General features: G+C 57.5%; 1 protein-coding gene across 1 annotated transcript in view; it reads left to right on the forward strand.

The window, feature by feature from the left end:
• Nucleotides 1-12454, forward strand: part of MPPED1 (metallophosphoesterase domain containing 1) — a gene marked incomplete at its 3' end in the record, with an annotated part of 63880 nt that overhangs the window by 30202 nt on the left and 21224 nt on the right. Inside the window, exon 3 of the mRNA XM_082850204.1 lies at nucleotides 9642-9863. Within this exon, the coding sequence (XP_082706330.1) occupies nucleotides 9642-9863 (222 nt within the window). The remainder of the gene's footprint in view (nucleotides 1-9641; nucleotides 9864-12454) is intronic.

The following is a 12454-nucleotide window of genomic DNA, read 5'->3' on the forward strand; positions in this document are numbered from 1 at the left end:
GGGAGGCCCTGGTATCACTATCTGTAGGTTTTTTCTCCTGGACTTATCTTTCTCCCCAGAAATGAGTTCCCCAGTTTCCAAGCCTGGCTTCCAGAACCTGAGAGCTCACTGGGGAAGGGGCCTGGGGTCTGCACAGTCACTATGTTTATTCTTTCACTTTATCCTACTGTTGTTCAGCCTCCGACCTCACTGCCCATCCTCCCTCAAGCCTTGTGGTCCCTAAATGGGGCTCTGTGGAGCTGTCACATTCCCTTGAGAGTAAATACCCTCTCTTCTGCGGAGATTGGTGGGTGAAGGGCGTGGTGACAGGTGTGATGGGGGAGGGGCCCTACGCCTACCTGCTCCCATGGGTTCTAGGTCAGACCGTGCACTGAGCCTGGGTCCCTGAACCGCCTGGGGCTCTGGCCACAGCTCGCTTTGCTTCTTGTGGAGGGTCATACCTTTTTATTCCTTTACTGTTGATTCCACAGGATGTCAGCAACAAGCAGGCGCACGTGGGCATTCACAATGCCCTGCCCTGTGTGAGCCCTTTCTGTCCTGCTGTTTGGCCCTATTAGCACCTGCCTTGGGAAGCCCCCCCCGCAACCCCGGCACCTCCTGGAGGGTCTTAGAAAGCTGAAAGGGCTCTCTAAGGGTCAGGACCTCCTCATGGGATAGATGGGGAAACTGAGGCCTGAGCAGGGGTAGGCCTCACCCGGGTCCGGTGATGTGGTAGCAGAGCTGAGGCTGAACCCAGGCCTCCCTGCCTCCAGGGAGGCTCTTACTGGAGCCTCCGGGTGTCAGCCCCACACCTGGGCCTTGTGCCCACCTTGACGTCTGTTGAGGGAGTGAAAGCCACGACAGTTTGGGGGCTGCCACCCGACAGGCCGGTCAGCATCTTAACGATGATCCTTCTGGAACATTCCGTAGTGGACTGCTTGGGGACCTTTGGTGAGTCATTGACCTCACCATCTGATCCTCATCCTCTATCCTACGAGGATGGTAATACGTCTTGGATTCAGTGAGCGTGTATGAGCACTTCCCCCCATAGCCAGCCCTGTGCTGGGCGCAAGAGAGGAAGCAGGCTGGTCCCAGCCTGGGAGGACGCCCGGCTGGTGGGGGAAGCAGACGAGGCAGCGACAGCGAGAGCTCAGGCTGGGCGGAGCTGGGAGCCCCGAGTGCTGGGTGAAAAAGGATGCTCATGGCAGGCAGCCTGGAGGAAGTGGCACTCGGGCCCATTGAAGGGAGAATCAGTTGGAGTTGGCTCAGAGAGAAGGGCAGGAAGAGGGTCCTAGGTGGATGGGACAGCATGAGCAAAGAGGCCTCAAGCAGCTCAGAGGGGTGCCCGGTGTGTCCTGCTGCGGAAAGGAGAGGTCAGGGCACCACCGGGGCCTGGCCTGGAGGGGGCGCCGTAGCCTTGAGTTCTGAATGCGTGTTACATCCATGGTCACCAGCTTGGCCCCTTGTGAGGGCCCTGGGGAGCCTTTCATGAAGTGTTTGGGCATGTGTGTTCTGGGGAGGTTCCCCCAAAATCTTTCTGGCTACAGGAGGCCTAGTTTGGGGGAGGAAGAACCCAGAAACCTTTCAGCTGTCCCCTTCAGCCTCAAGTCCTGTGTGCTCTGCGGTAGCAATTGAAACAGGCATTTAAACTGATGATTAGGACTGAATGTCCCTGTTTTTAAAACATTTCCCAGGAAAAACAAACGTTTGAAAGTTAAACATTTTTGGCTGTTAGGATGAAACAGAAGAAAAATCGCATTTGCCTTTAAATACGGGCACCGGTGTTGGGCTGTGACTCCAGTGCCTCCCCCGTGGGACCCGAGGGGGCCGGCCTGCAGCTCGGGTGGAGGGTCTGCCCTCCCAGGACTGTCTGTCCTACAGTGGGGGGGTGTCTCGACACCAGGTTTAGGCAGGCGATTTGGACTTCAGCGCTGCTGTGTGTGACCCCAGGCAAGGGACCTCTTTTCTCATCTCCATCTTCCCAGCTAACATTTCTGGGTTTCATAGCAGAGCATGGCATTTACTCCTCCTAACATCCCTAAAGACAGCGATAACAGCTACCACCCAGGTTGTATAAATCCTGCCTTTGCTTTTCTGAATCCTGATGGCTTGGCATCTTGGAGGCTGGCTGACCCCGAGGGACTACCCCCCAGAGTTAACCCATTGTAGAGATAGTAAAGGACTCTCCTCTGAGCACACCTTTCACAAGCAAACCGACTCATCCAGACTCCACACCCCACCCCCAGCCACGTCCTGCATGGGGCTGTCGCACACACTGCCCTGATCAATCGCCCCAGGGCCTGGGAGCAGACAACGAGGGTCAGCCCTGCGCCCCAAGCCCACCCGCGTTATTCACTAGCCCATCCTCTGCCCGCTTGCCCTGTTTCTAGGGATCTGTGAGTATAACCTGCTTCCTCAAGGCAGTCATTTCCGTGTCTGCAAGTCTTACCATACCTGATTAAACCAAATCTCTGTATAAGTACAATACAGGGGCTTTACGTGTCTTCCCTAGTTTGATTTTTCCAAGAAGTCTGTGCAGAACCCTAAACGTTCCGCCTTTACAGATGAGGTGCTCAGACTCAGAGAAGTGAGGGTTTCCACTCCAGGCCGAGTAGCCAGGAGAAGGCAGAGGTGGGGTCCAGCCTTGCTTTCTAAGGGTGTCTAGAAGCGTTGCCTCGAAATTGCTTATCACAGTGCCTGGCGCACAGGGCAGCACAAACCAGCTCCTGGGGGACACAGCCCGTGCAGTGTGCTCCCATCTCTCAGCCCTGCCCTCGGCCCAGGCACCTGTCTTCAGCCTCTCCCGTTTGCTCGGGCTGCACGCAGATTCCCCTGTTGCGTCGCCGGCCCGTGTCCTCTGTGTGTGCATGGCGACGGCACACGTGTGCCCGAGCCCCCTGCAGCCCCGGCGGCAGCTTGAAGCTGAGTCTCCATTGCAGAGTTACTCTAGATCGAGCGCCATCCCGAGAAGTCTGGTCACGTGAATCTCCCAGACATGGGCAAGTGTTTAAACGCAGAACTGTCAAAGACGCGCTAAAAATGCAATCAGAGATCGTTATGCCGTCTCTTTATTCCATTCCCCTCTGCTGTGTTCTGCGAGACGGGGATGGGCGGGAGGAACCATAAGTGGGCATTTGTCTGATTGCCGCTGCATTCAGAGAACAGTAAAACTCTGCCGGGCCCCATGCGCCGCCCCGGGAGGGGCGCAGATTACGGAGCAGCTCGCACATATATCACGTTGAATTTAACAGATTATGCAGTTTGGAGGTAGCACTTTCTGTTCAATGGGATGGGTAAGTGTTAGCGATAAAGAATTGTAACCTTTTGCAGGGAGATTAATCTTGGAAGTGCAAGTAGCAGAGCTTTCGTCTGCATCCCCCTTTGCGCTCCGAACCCCGCGCATACTCGCTGCCGTGTGGAATCTACGTGTGGGTGCATATCTATTTAGCCATAGACGGCAAATGAAAAGTTAACATAGTGTGATCATCTTCCAGTTCTCTGCTGATGAATACCTAATGGTCCTTTTACCACCAACAAATCCATGGCTAGCAAATGCCAGGATTTCAAGTGAGCTGGCTGAGAAGAAACGAAGCATTTGGGGAAGATGAGCTGGACGTTATCACGCAGAATACAAATGCATAACAATGCCCACCAGCTCTGAAAAGCGGGGAGGAGGGCTGGTTTCCACGAGGACTTGCTGCTTCTCCCAGACCCGAGGCTGGGAGGTCACATCCCAGCAAGGCGCACCTGGCCCAGGAGCCAAGCAGACCCTCAGGTCTCTGTGCCACTCTTCCCGAATGTCCTGTCTTTCCAGTCCCCAGCTCAGCCTGCATGTCCGACCAGAGAATGGCTGGTGTGACCACTGTTCTGCGTTCCTGAGGTGGGAGGCTGGGGTTCGAGTGCTGGTTCGCTGTTGTCTTGCTGTGTGACCTCAGGCAAGCCCCTTTCCCTCTCTGAGCTCCAGTTTCCTCCTCTGTCCAGTGAGGGGTGTGGATTGGAAGCTCTGTGTGTCACTTCTGGTACAGACCTCAGGGCTAAGCTTTGTTCGGTGCCTTGTCCAGCTTCTGGAGCACAGCCTGTGCTCAGACAGAGCTTGTGGGCAGCTGACCAGGGCCGGGGGGTTAAAACAGGGCCCAGCTTCAGGGAAGAAAATGAGTTTCTGGCTTGCTGGGCTTTGGGGATAGGCTGACTGGATTCTTTGCTTCCGTTGGGCTGAGGGAGGTGGGTGTGAGAAGGCATTGGGCCCATTTGCCCCCTCTCGGAGCCTCCCCAAGCGGGCACAGCCCCAGACACCTGCTGGAGAACAGCCGGGGTTCAGGCACTCTTGACACCTTGTCAGGGCAGGTGCTTCCATCTGGGCACTGGGGTGGTCCCCCTGTATAGTAGCCCTCTTCTCTGCTGCCAGGAAGGACAGCCGCAAGAAGGGGCAGAGGGAACAACATTAATTTCCTCTGGGCAGGCATGGGGAGGAAGAGTTTGTTTTCATCTCATCTTTTTCCCCACGAAGCCCCTGCAAGTCACATGGTCATCGAGGGCCCCCAAACACTCCCTCATTCACCACCCAGATACAGGAGCGGGAAGACGAAGCTAAGCCAGAAAGCCTCTGATGATTGGTCTTTGCGCATTTTATCCACAGTCAGGTTGGTAAGAGCTGCAGGCTGATGTGAGCATCTAATGCAGCTTTAGGTTGTAGCCACAGAGGTAGGAGCCCCAGAACAGAGGAGGGGACTTTCCCACCTGCCTCTGTGATCGTTAAGCTGTACCAGAGCCTTGGTTCTGGCTCTCCCACCCCCATCTACAAGAGAGCAGGTCCAGTGGGAGAAGATTCAGAGAGAGCCAGTCAGGATTATGGGTGAGGAAGGTGGGTCTGGATAGCAAGCCCTGCCAGGACAGTTGGAAGGAAAATTTGGAGGAAAGGGAGGGATCCAGGTAGACAGAAATCAGCTGGTATAAAGGAGACAGAGCTATCCCGAGGTGGATTGATTGATTTATAACTGCATCCATCTCTCTCTTTCCATCTATTCGTCTATCCATAATCCATCCTTCTTTGCCCATCCATCCATCCATCCATCCACTCATCCATCCATCCATCCATCCACCCACCCATCCATCCATCCATCCATCCATCCATCCATCCATCCATCCATCCACCCATCCATCCATCCGTCATCCATCCAATGATCTGTCTACCCTCTGAGAGGGAGGGTAGCATGATGGTACCAGTTCAGGAGGAGTTTGATGAGGCCAAGCCACAAAAGCTGTCAGAGTGTCCATCACCCTCTGTGCTTGTTCGTCACTTTATTATTGGTTTGTGTAACCTCTCTGAGCCTCCATTTTCCCAGGTGTAAAATGGGGATAATAATACTTGAGTGTCTTTGAAGGTTACACACAGCTGGCGAGTTGCCAAGTCCAGGTGACCACGCAGACAGAGATGTGTCTGTGGCTGGACGTCCAGCTCAGCAGGGCCTGGTGCTGGCAGGTTTCTGTGTTCACAGATGGACGAGCCCCCTGCCTCCAAGCCGTGTGGCACCCGTCTCTTGGGGAGAAACCAGACAATATTTGAGCGCGTCACGCCAGCATGTTGTGGCTGCTGCCCCCCACCTGGCTTTATGTCCGGGAGCTGGTTCTTCCCCGGGAGGGAAGCAGCCTCAGTTACCTCCTCTGATCCGAGGTGGGAGGAACAGGAGACAGCCCACAGCCTCCTGCCCACTCCTCAGTCCCTGGTAGTCAGGAGCTGCGGAAATAAATGAAACTGTATGGTTGGAGTAATTTGCTGATTTGCTTAAGTAACACCCCCAGTCAGAGACATGACATCAATACATTAGTGCGGCTCGGGCTCCCCCAGCCGGGGCGGCACGCCGAGTGGGGTGGATGGATGCCGTGAAGTGGAAACGCACGACCTGGTGCTGGAAGGCGGTCATGGTGGCCACTGCTCCGGCCGCGACTGCAGCCTGGCGAGGGGCTGGCCTGGTGGCCTTGAACGAACCTGAGCTGCTGCCCCAGAGGTGTGGAGTCAGCTGGACCAGCACCTAGCATTGCTTCTGCCGCTCACCTGCTGCGGGACCTGGGCAGGTTCCTGACCTGGGACCCTCGTTCCCCAGCTTCGAGGTGGAGGTGACAGAGCCCACCTCGGGAGGGCCCAGCCTTTCTACCAAGGGTGTCTGGCCCAACAGTCAGGTCCCGGAAATGGCAGGCTTCTCTGGGCTGTCCTCCACGACCCTTCTCCAGATGCTCAGGCCCAGGCAACCCCTCCCCTCCCCGCCGGCAGCCTGAGCCTCACTGGAGAGAGGGGGCTCTGCACCGTGTCACCCAGGGTGCTGGCGGGGGCTTCGCTTTCCAGACTTCTGCTGGGGCCTGCTTGGGATGGAGATGGTGAAGCCAACACGTCTCCTCTCTGCTCCTGATTCTTTCCTGTGAGGAGAGCAAGAGGACGTCTCGGCATCCCTGGGCCAGGCTGGGATGACTAATAGGAGGATGAGTGAGGCGGGGAGGCAGAGGGGCCTTGGGGAGCTCATCCCCACGGCCTGGTTGGCAGCTCGGAGGGGCAGGGGCCAGGTCTGGTCCCCTTCGTCCCCAGGGGCTGTGGCCGGGGCCAGAGTCCCCAGCGCTGCCCGGAGTGGGCAGTACCTTAAAATGAGTGAAGTGGGCTGGGAGTGAGTAGTAGGGGCAGGTGGGGAGTGGGCAAACTGCCCTCTGCTTCCTGTCTAAGGGAAGCACAGGCACTCAGCACTTGCCTAGGCCAGGACAGTGAGATTTTAAAATTGATTGATTGATTTTTAGAAAACAGAAAGAATGACATTTTATTGGAATTTCTCTAATTTTTAATATTGGCAGCAAATGCAAATTTAGAAAAGCCAAAAACATATGCCAAACAAAATACGTCTGTGGGCAGGGCTGGCCTGCTGGCTTCTAGTTTGCAAACTCTGGCCCAGGGAAGCTGACTTTTTCTGAACATCAAAAGGCTTTGTGTGTTTCCATTCACTGTCTCGTGTAATCCTAGAACGGTCTTGCGAGGTAGGCATTATTCTCCCTGTCTCACAGGTGAGGAAACGGAGGCCCGGGGAGGTCAAGTCACATAGCCGGTTAGTGGCAGAACTGGGTCTGGGACCCAGCTGTCAGCCCCTGGAGCCCATGCCTGTCATCGGACAGCCTCCCAGAGTTGAAAAACACCAAAGAAGAGAGAACGCTGTTTTCTCAAACCTGTAAAGAAGTCTGGGTGGCCGGTGAGGCAGTGATGAACAGATTATGCTTTTCTGCTTGTTTTGTGAAAAACTTCTCTCTCCCTGCTGGGGTCCCCACCTCCTCTGTGGCCAGACTCGGAGGCGAGCGGCCACCCAACAGCCCTTTGCCACGGCCATAGAGCCTGGGGCCAGGCAGAATGGGCAGGTCTCAACTTCAGGGATGGGAGGGGGGCGGGCTGGAGAAGTTTTTAACTGGGTTCGTTGCAATTAGAATATGATAATAGTTGTAGTTACGGTACCTGGAACTTCATTGTGTGACACAGGCGTAAAACTCACCCTGCCCCTTCCTGCAGCTTCCACAGTGCTGGGCAAGCGGGGTTCTTCCTGGAGCCTTATGGGGAGCTGAGTCTGACCCCACATCTGTCGCAGCTGACCTGGTATTGTGGGCCCCGGTTCCCAGTAAGGCAGGAAGTCCTCAGAATTTGGAGAAGAGGCGTTTCTGGAATTGGGTTTCTGCTAGAAGGCTCACACAGCAGAGGAGGTCGAGTTTCAGGTCATGGTCAAGAGTGAGAAACCGCTGCTGTCCCTGGCCTGTGTTACCCCTGGGTGGGACCAGCCACAGGGAGGGGGCTTGGCGGAGCTGGGGCCACACGAGGCCCTTGACCCCCAGAAAGGGCCGGTTACCAGGCACACTCGCGTTGATCAGAGGGGAAACTGAGGCCCAGAGAGGTTCAAGTGGCCTGCTCGGATGAGAGGTGACAGAACCCAGGTCCGCTGGCTCCAAAGCCGGGCGCTTTGCCTTGTGTGTGCTCCTGCGGGAGTCATGGTCACTGGGAACGGAGAAGACGCCTCCTGAGGTGTGGACCTGTTAGCCCGGGGCGGTCCTCTGGGCAGGTTCCCTTTCACATCACCCTGGGACCCCCGGACGGGAGGCCGGAGCCAGAGGTGTGGCCACGGCTCTCGGTGGTCAGGATGGGGCCCTCGCCCTGGCCTTGTCGAGGGCGCTTTCCCGGGCTTTCCCCGAGTAGGTGGAAAGTCTGGGGTCACACAGGACTGCCTGGCCACGTGGCCTCCAGCACATCACCCCGCAGCTTCCGGAGCCTCAGTTTCCGCGTCTGCACGATGGACGCGATGAAGGCCTGGCTCCGTGCCTGACGTGTAGGAGGGCTTATACGTGCACGGGGTCGTGCTCACTAGCCACTCACTGCTGAAGAATTCGGACAAAAGAAGCGACTTTCTTGCTGAAACAGACGCAGAGTAAAGTTTGGTGTCTTTTGTCGCAGCTCCTCAGAAACCAGAGCTCAGGTGGTTTAGAAGTTCCATGCAGTGGCCGCAGTTACTTGTCTGTGAAATGGCTATGGAATGTCACCATTCTCCTGCCTGGACACCCCGTCTCCCCAAGGCCCCGTGCTGGGCTGGCACCTTCACACGCCCCTTGGTGTTTGCTTGACCCACCAGGGCACGCCCTTGGGGAGGGGGCAAGGAAAAGGCTTGGGCCTCGGGGTTCACCTTCAGAATTCATTTTTTTATCCTAATCAGGTACCATCATGACTCTTTCTCCAGGCCCGGAGAGCCTAGCAGCTGAGGCTGGTGGGAGGTCGGGAGTCCCGGGCCTGAGCCTGGGGTCGGGCTGGCTGCCGGCGGGTGCTGGGGAGCCGGGGCGGGTGGCGGCCAGTTTACCGAGGCCGAGGGGCCGTGGTAGCCTTGGGCGGCTGTGCTGGAACCCAGTCCATGGCCAGATCACCCGGGACGCAGTGCACACACCTGCCTAGGGCATCTGTGACGTAAGGCCCCAGAGAAAGCAAGGGGAAGAAGCACGGCGTCGAGGAACCGCGTGGAATTTGCAGAGCGCACAGCTGGAGGGACCCTAGTGTTAGCTCAGTGTATGTTATACACGGACGGTTTTGTTTCGTTCCCACTTAGACCGTGTTTTGACTTTGAATTCCATGGCCGTAGGGGTGGGGATGGGCAGTGTAATCTTTCCCGAGCGTAGGGTCTCCAAAGGGTTGACCTGGGCTCTGCAAAGAACTTGCAGTCCCTGTTAATGTGGAAACTAACAAGTCAGACCCCCAGGTGGAGGGGGCCTGAGACATTGAGGCTGGCGAGGCAGGCCTGGGGGTCCAGGGCAGGGTCTCCTTCCGGTGGAAAAGTGGCCCGGACAGAAGAAACGGAGGTGGGGGAGTCCTGAGGATGAGGCCGGGTCCACTGCAGCTCAGAGGCCCTGCAGGAAACAGTCCAGCCCCGTCCCGCTGGTCTGGGGGGCAGGCGGCCTGTCAGCCAGCAGCAGCGGGGGCAGGGAGGCCACAGGGATGGTGACCAGGCTGCTGCCGCCGCCTCCGATCAGAAGGCACCTGTCGGCAGCGAGGGTCAGCTCTGCCAGGGGGTCCAGGGGCTCTTGCCCGCCCCCTGCCCCCGGCACTGTGGCCTCCGGAAGCCAACAGCGGGGCACCGTGTGTCTGTGTGTGTCGGCTCTGCAGGCAGCCTGCCCTACGAGTACAAGATCGTGATCGCAGGCAACCACGAGCTGACCTTCGACCAGGAGTTCATGGCCGACCTCATCAAGCAGGACTTCTACTACTTCCCGTCCGTGTCGAAGCTGAAGCCGGAGAACTATGAGAACGTGCAGTCGCTGCTGACCAACTGCATCTACCTGCAGGACTCGGAGGTCACCGTGCGGGGCTTCCGGATCTACGGCTCCCCGTGGTGAGTGTGCCTGGTGGGCGCCCTTCTGACCGCTGGCAACCGTGAAGCCGTGCTGGGGGGATGGAGGAGGTGAGGCTGAGTGCATGGAGGGAAGAGGGGCTGGGAGAGGCCGCAGAGAGACCCGGGGCCAGCTCTCCCCTCATGCTGTGTGACCCTAGGCAGGTCGCTGCCACTCTCTGAGCCTTGGTTTCCCCATATCTTGCGAATAATTATATATGCTATACTGTCTCACGTATAGACACGTACTATTAGTATCCCCATTTTCCAGGTGAGGAAACTGAGGCACAGAGAGGGTAAGGGCCTGGCTGAAGGTCACACAGGTAGGAATGGGCAGAGCTGAGATTAAACCCAGGCAGTTTGGTTCCAGAATCCTTGCTTTTAATCATTATTCCATGTGCTAGGGATGTCCCTGTTGTCTGTCCCTCTGACACACACAGACGAGGCACAGGTGGGGGGGTGATGATTGATTAGCCAGGTTAGGAGAGGCCGTCGGAATTTCCCTGGAAGACCAAAGGCCTGCTTTACTGTATTGGGGACGGCAGCTGTTTAAATCACAAGTATACATCAAACCTTTGTTCCCTGCTGGGGACACAGAGCGAGCAGACCTCATCCCTAGGCTCACCTGGCTAAGTGGGGATCAAGGTGAGAACAGGTCGTGACGGGTCTGCGTGGTGGTCGGTGTGTCCATCGCAACCCCCGTGATGATGGTGATGATGGTGATTAAGATTGTGATGATGGTGATGGTGGCAGCAGAACATTCCAGAACAGCTACAGTAAGCTGGGCCCTGGGCTTAAATCCCCATAAGGATTGTCTCTACTCCTTGCTCAGCCTTGTGAGGACTGATATGTCGTCCCCGTCCTGTAGTTGGATAGACCACCTGGCCCTTAGAGGCCCAGCTGGCAATGGCCACAGGGTGCCAAGTGCTGGCAGGGTGAGGAGGGCACCCTACACAGGAAGGAGAGACCTCACGTGCTTGAAAGAGTGGCTTGATTCCGGAAGGCTCCCTGGAAGGGGTGGGGTGACCTGAGCCACGAGGGAAGAGAAGGGCATTCACAGGCGTGGACGGGTAACAGGGCCTGAGGCTGCACCATCACCCAGAGCAGCACACGTAGGGAGGCTGACGGGCGATCTGGGGGGACCCGGGGCCTGTCTGGGTGCAGGGACTTCAGGGAGAGCGGCTGCTGACACAGTGTGGCTGGGGAGCCCTGGGGCGGCCCTGGCTGATACCACATGGTGACCACCTGCTGGCTAGAGGCTGTGAGGGGTTTAGGACATGGCCCCATCCTCCCAAGGCCTCCTCATGGGGCAGAGGGGAGATGCTGGGCTGTCCTGCCTTCCTTGAGCCCCAGGAGATGCCTGCTGTCATCTCCCTGGTCCTCGCCGTGCACAGGGTCTCCACAAACCCTCCCGGCGGCCTGTGAGGTCCTGACGAGGACTGGGGTGGGGGACCCTCAGGGATGTGATGAGCTCGGGGCCAAGGCCAGGAGAGGGGAGCAGATGGCCGAGTCTGCCTGGCAGGCCGTGAGAGCCCAGACCTGGAGGGGAAGGCTGTTAGGCAAAAAACAGAAGGAGGTCATTGTCAAGGAGGAACCAGCGTGAGCAAAGGCGTGGAGGTGAGCTGAGCACGATGGGAGGGGTGGAGCGGCGGGAGATGAGGCTAGAGGGTCAGGAGGGTCAGGTGCCAGACCAGGGAATCTGGACTGGATCTCTTTGCCCAATGGTTTCCAACACCCTGTCTCCCCTGCACACCCACATACCCACACACACCCACATACCCACACCCACCCACACCCATACACACAACATTTTGTTTAAAGTTAGATTGCTTAGAAGTTAACAGCACGGCTTTGGAACCAAACTGCTTGGGCTCAACTCTTGGCCTCACCTCTTATGGGCTGTGTGACCCTGGGTGAGTCACTTAACCTCTCGGTGCCTCCGTTTCCTCCTCTGCACAATGGGAGTGATGGGGCACCTCCTGCAGCGGGTGGGTGCAAAGATGTCAGGAGGGTTCAGCTGAGCCCAGTGGCTGCACCAGGCTTTCCGCGAATGGAGACATCATTCTTGTTATTTGCTACGTGGAGCCCCCTTCCATCACAGCCTTGCCCGGGACCCAGACGTGGGATGGAGGACAGCAGGGGGTGGGAGCCGGCAGGTGTCACTCAGTGTCCTTCCCACCCCACCCAGAGCAGCTCTGTGCAGCCCCACAGCTGGGCCCCGAAGAACCCCTTTGACGGCCAGCTCCCCAGGCTCCTGGCCGGGATGTCAGGCCAGCCCTGTGGTCCCCTATGCCAGCTGCAGGCCAAGAGCTGCCGCTGCTGAGGCCTGAGTGAGGCCGCTGTCAGCCTTGCTGGAGTCCAGCTGCTCTGTGCTCGAGCTGCCTGTGGTCTCTGCTTTGACTTCTGTGGCTCCAGCACGGGCAGTTCTGGACCTTTTAGTTGCAGGCCCCCCGGGGCCTGAGTGAGAGGAGTGCCTATCTTCTCCTTGACCCTTACCTTCGTCCCAGCTGGACGCACACCCCCGACCCCATGCCATGGCGGGCCCAGCACCACCAGGCTGCTACACAGAGAAGGGACCCCAGGAGGGCTTGGTG

Source organism: Leucopleurus acutus (assembly GCF_964270905.1).
Source record: "Leucopleurus acutus genome assembly, chromosome: 11".
NCBI lineage: Eukaryota > Metazoa > Chordata > Mammalia > Artiodactyla > Delphinidae > Leucopleurus > Leucopleurus acutus.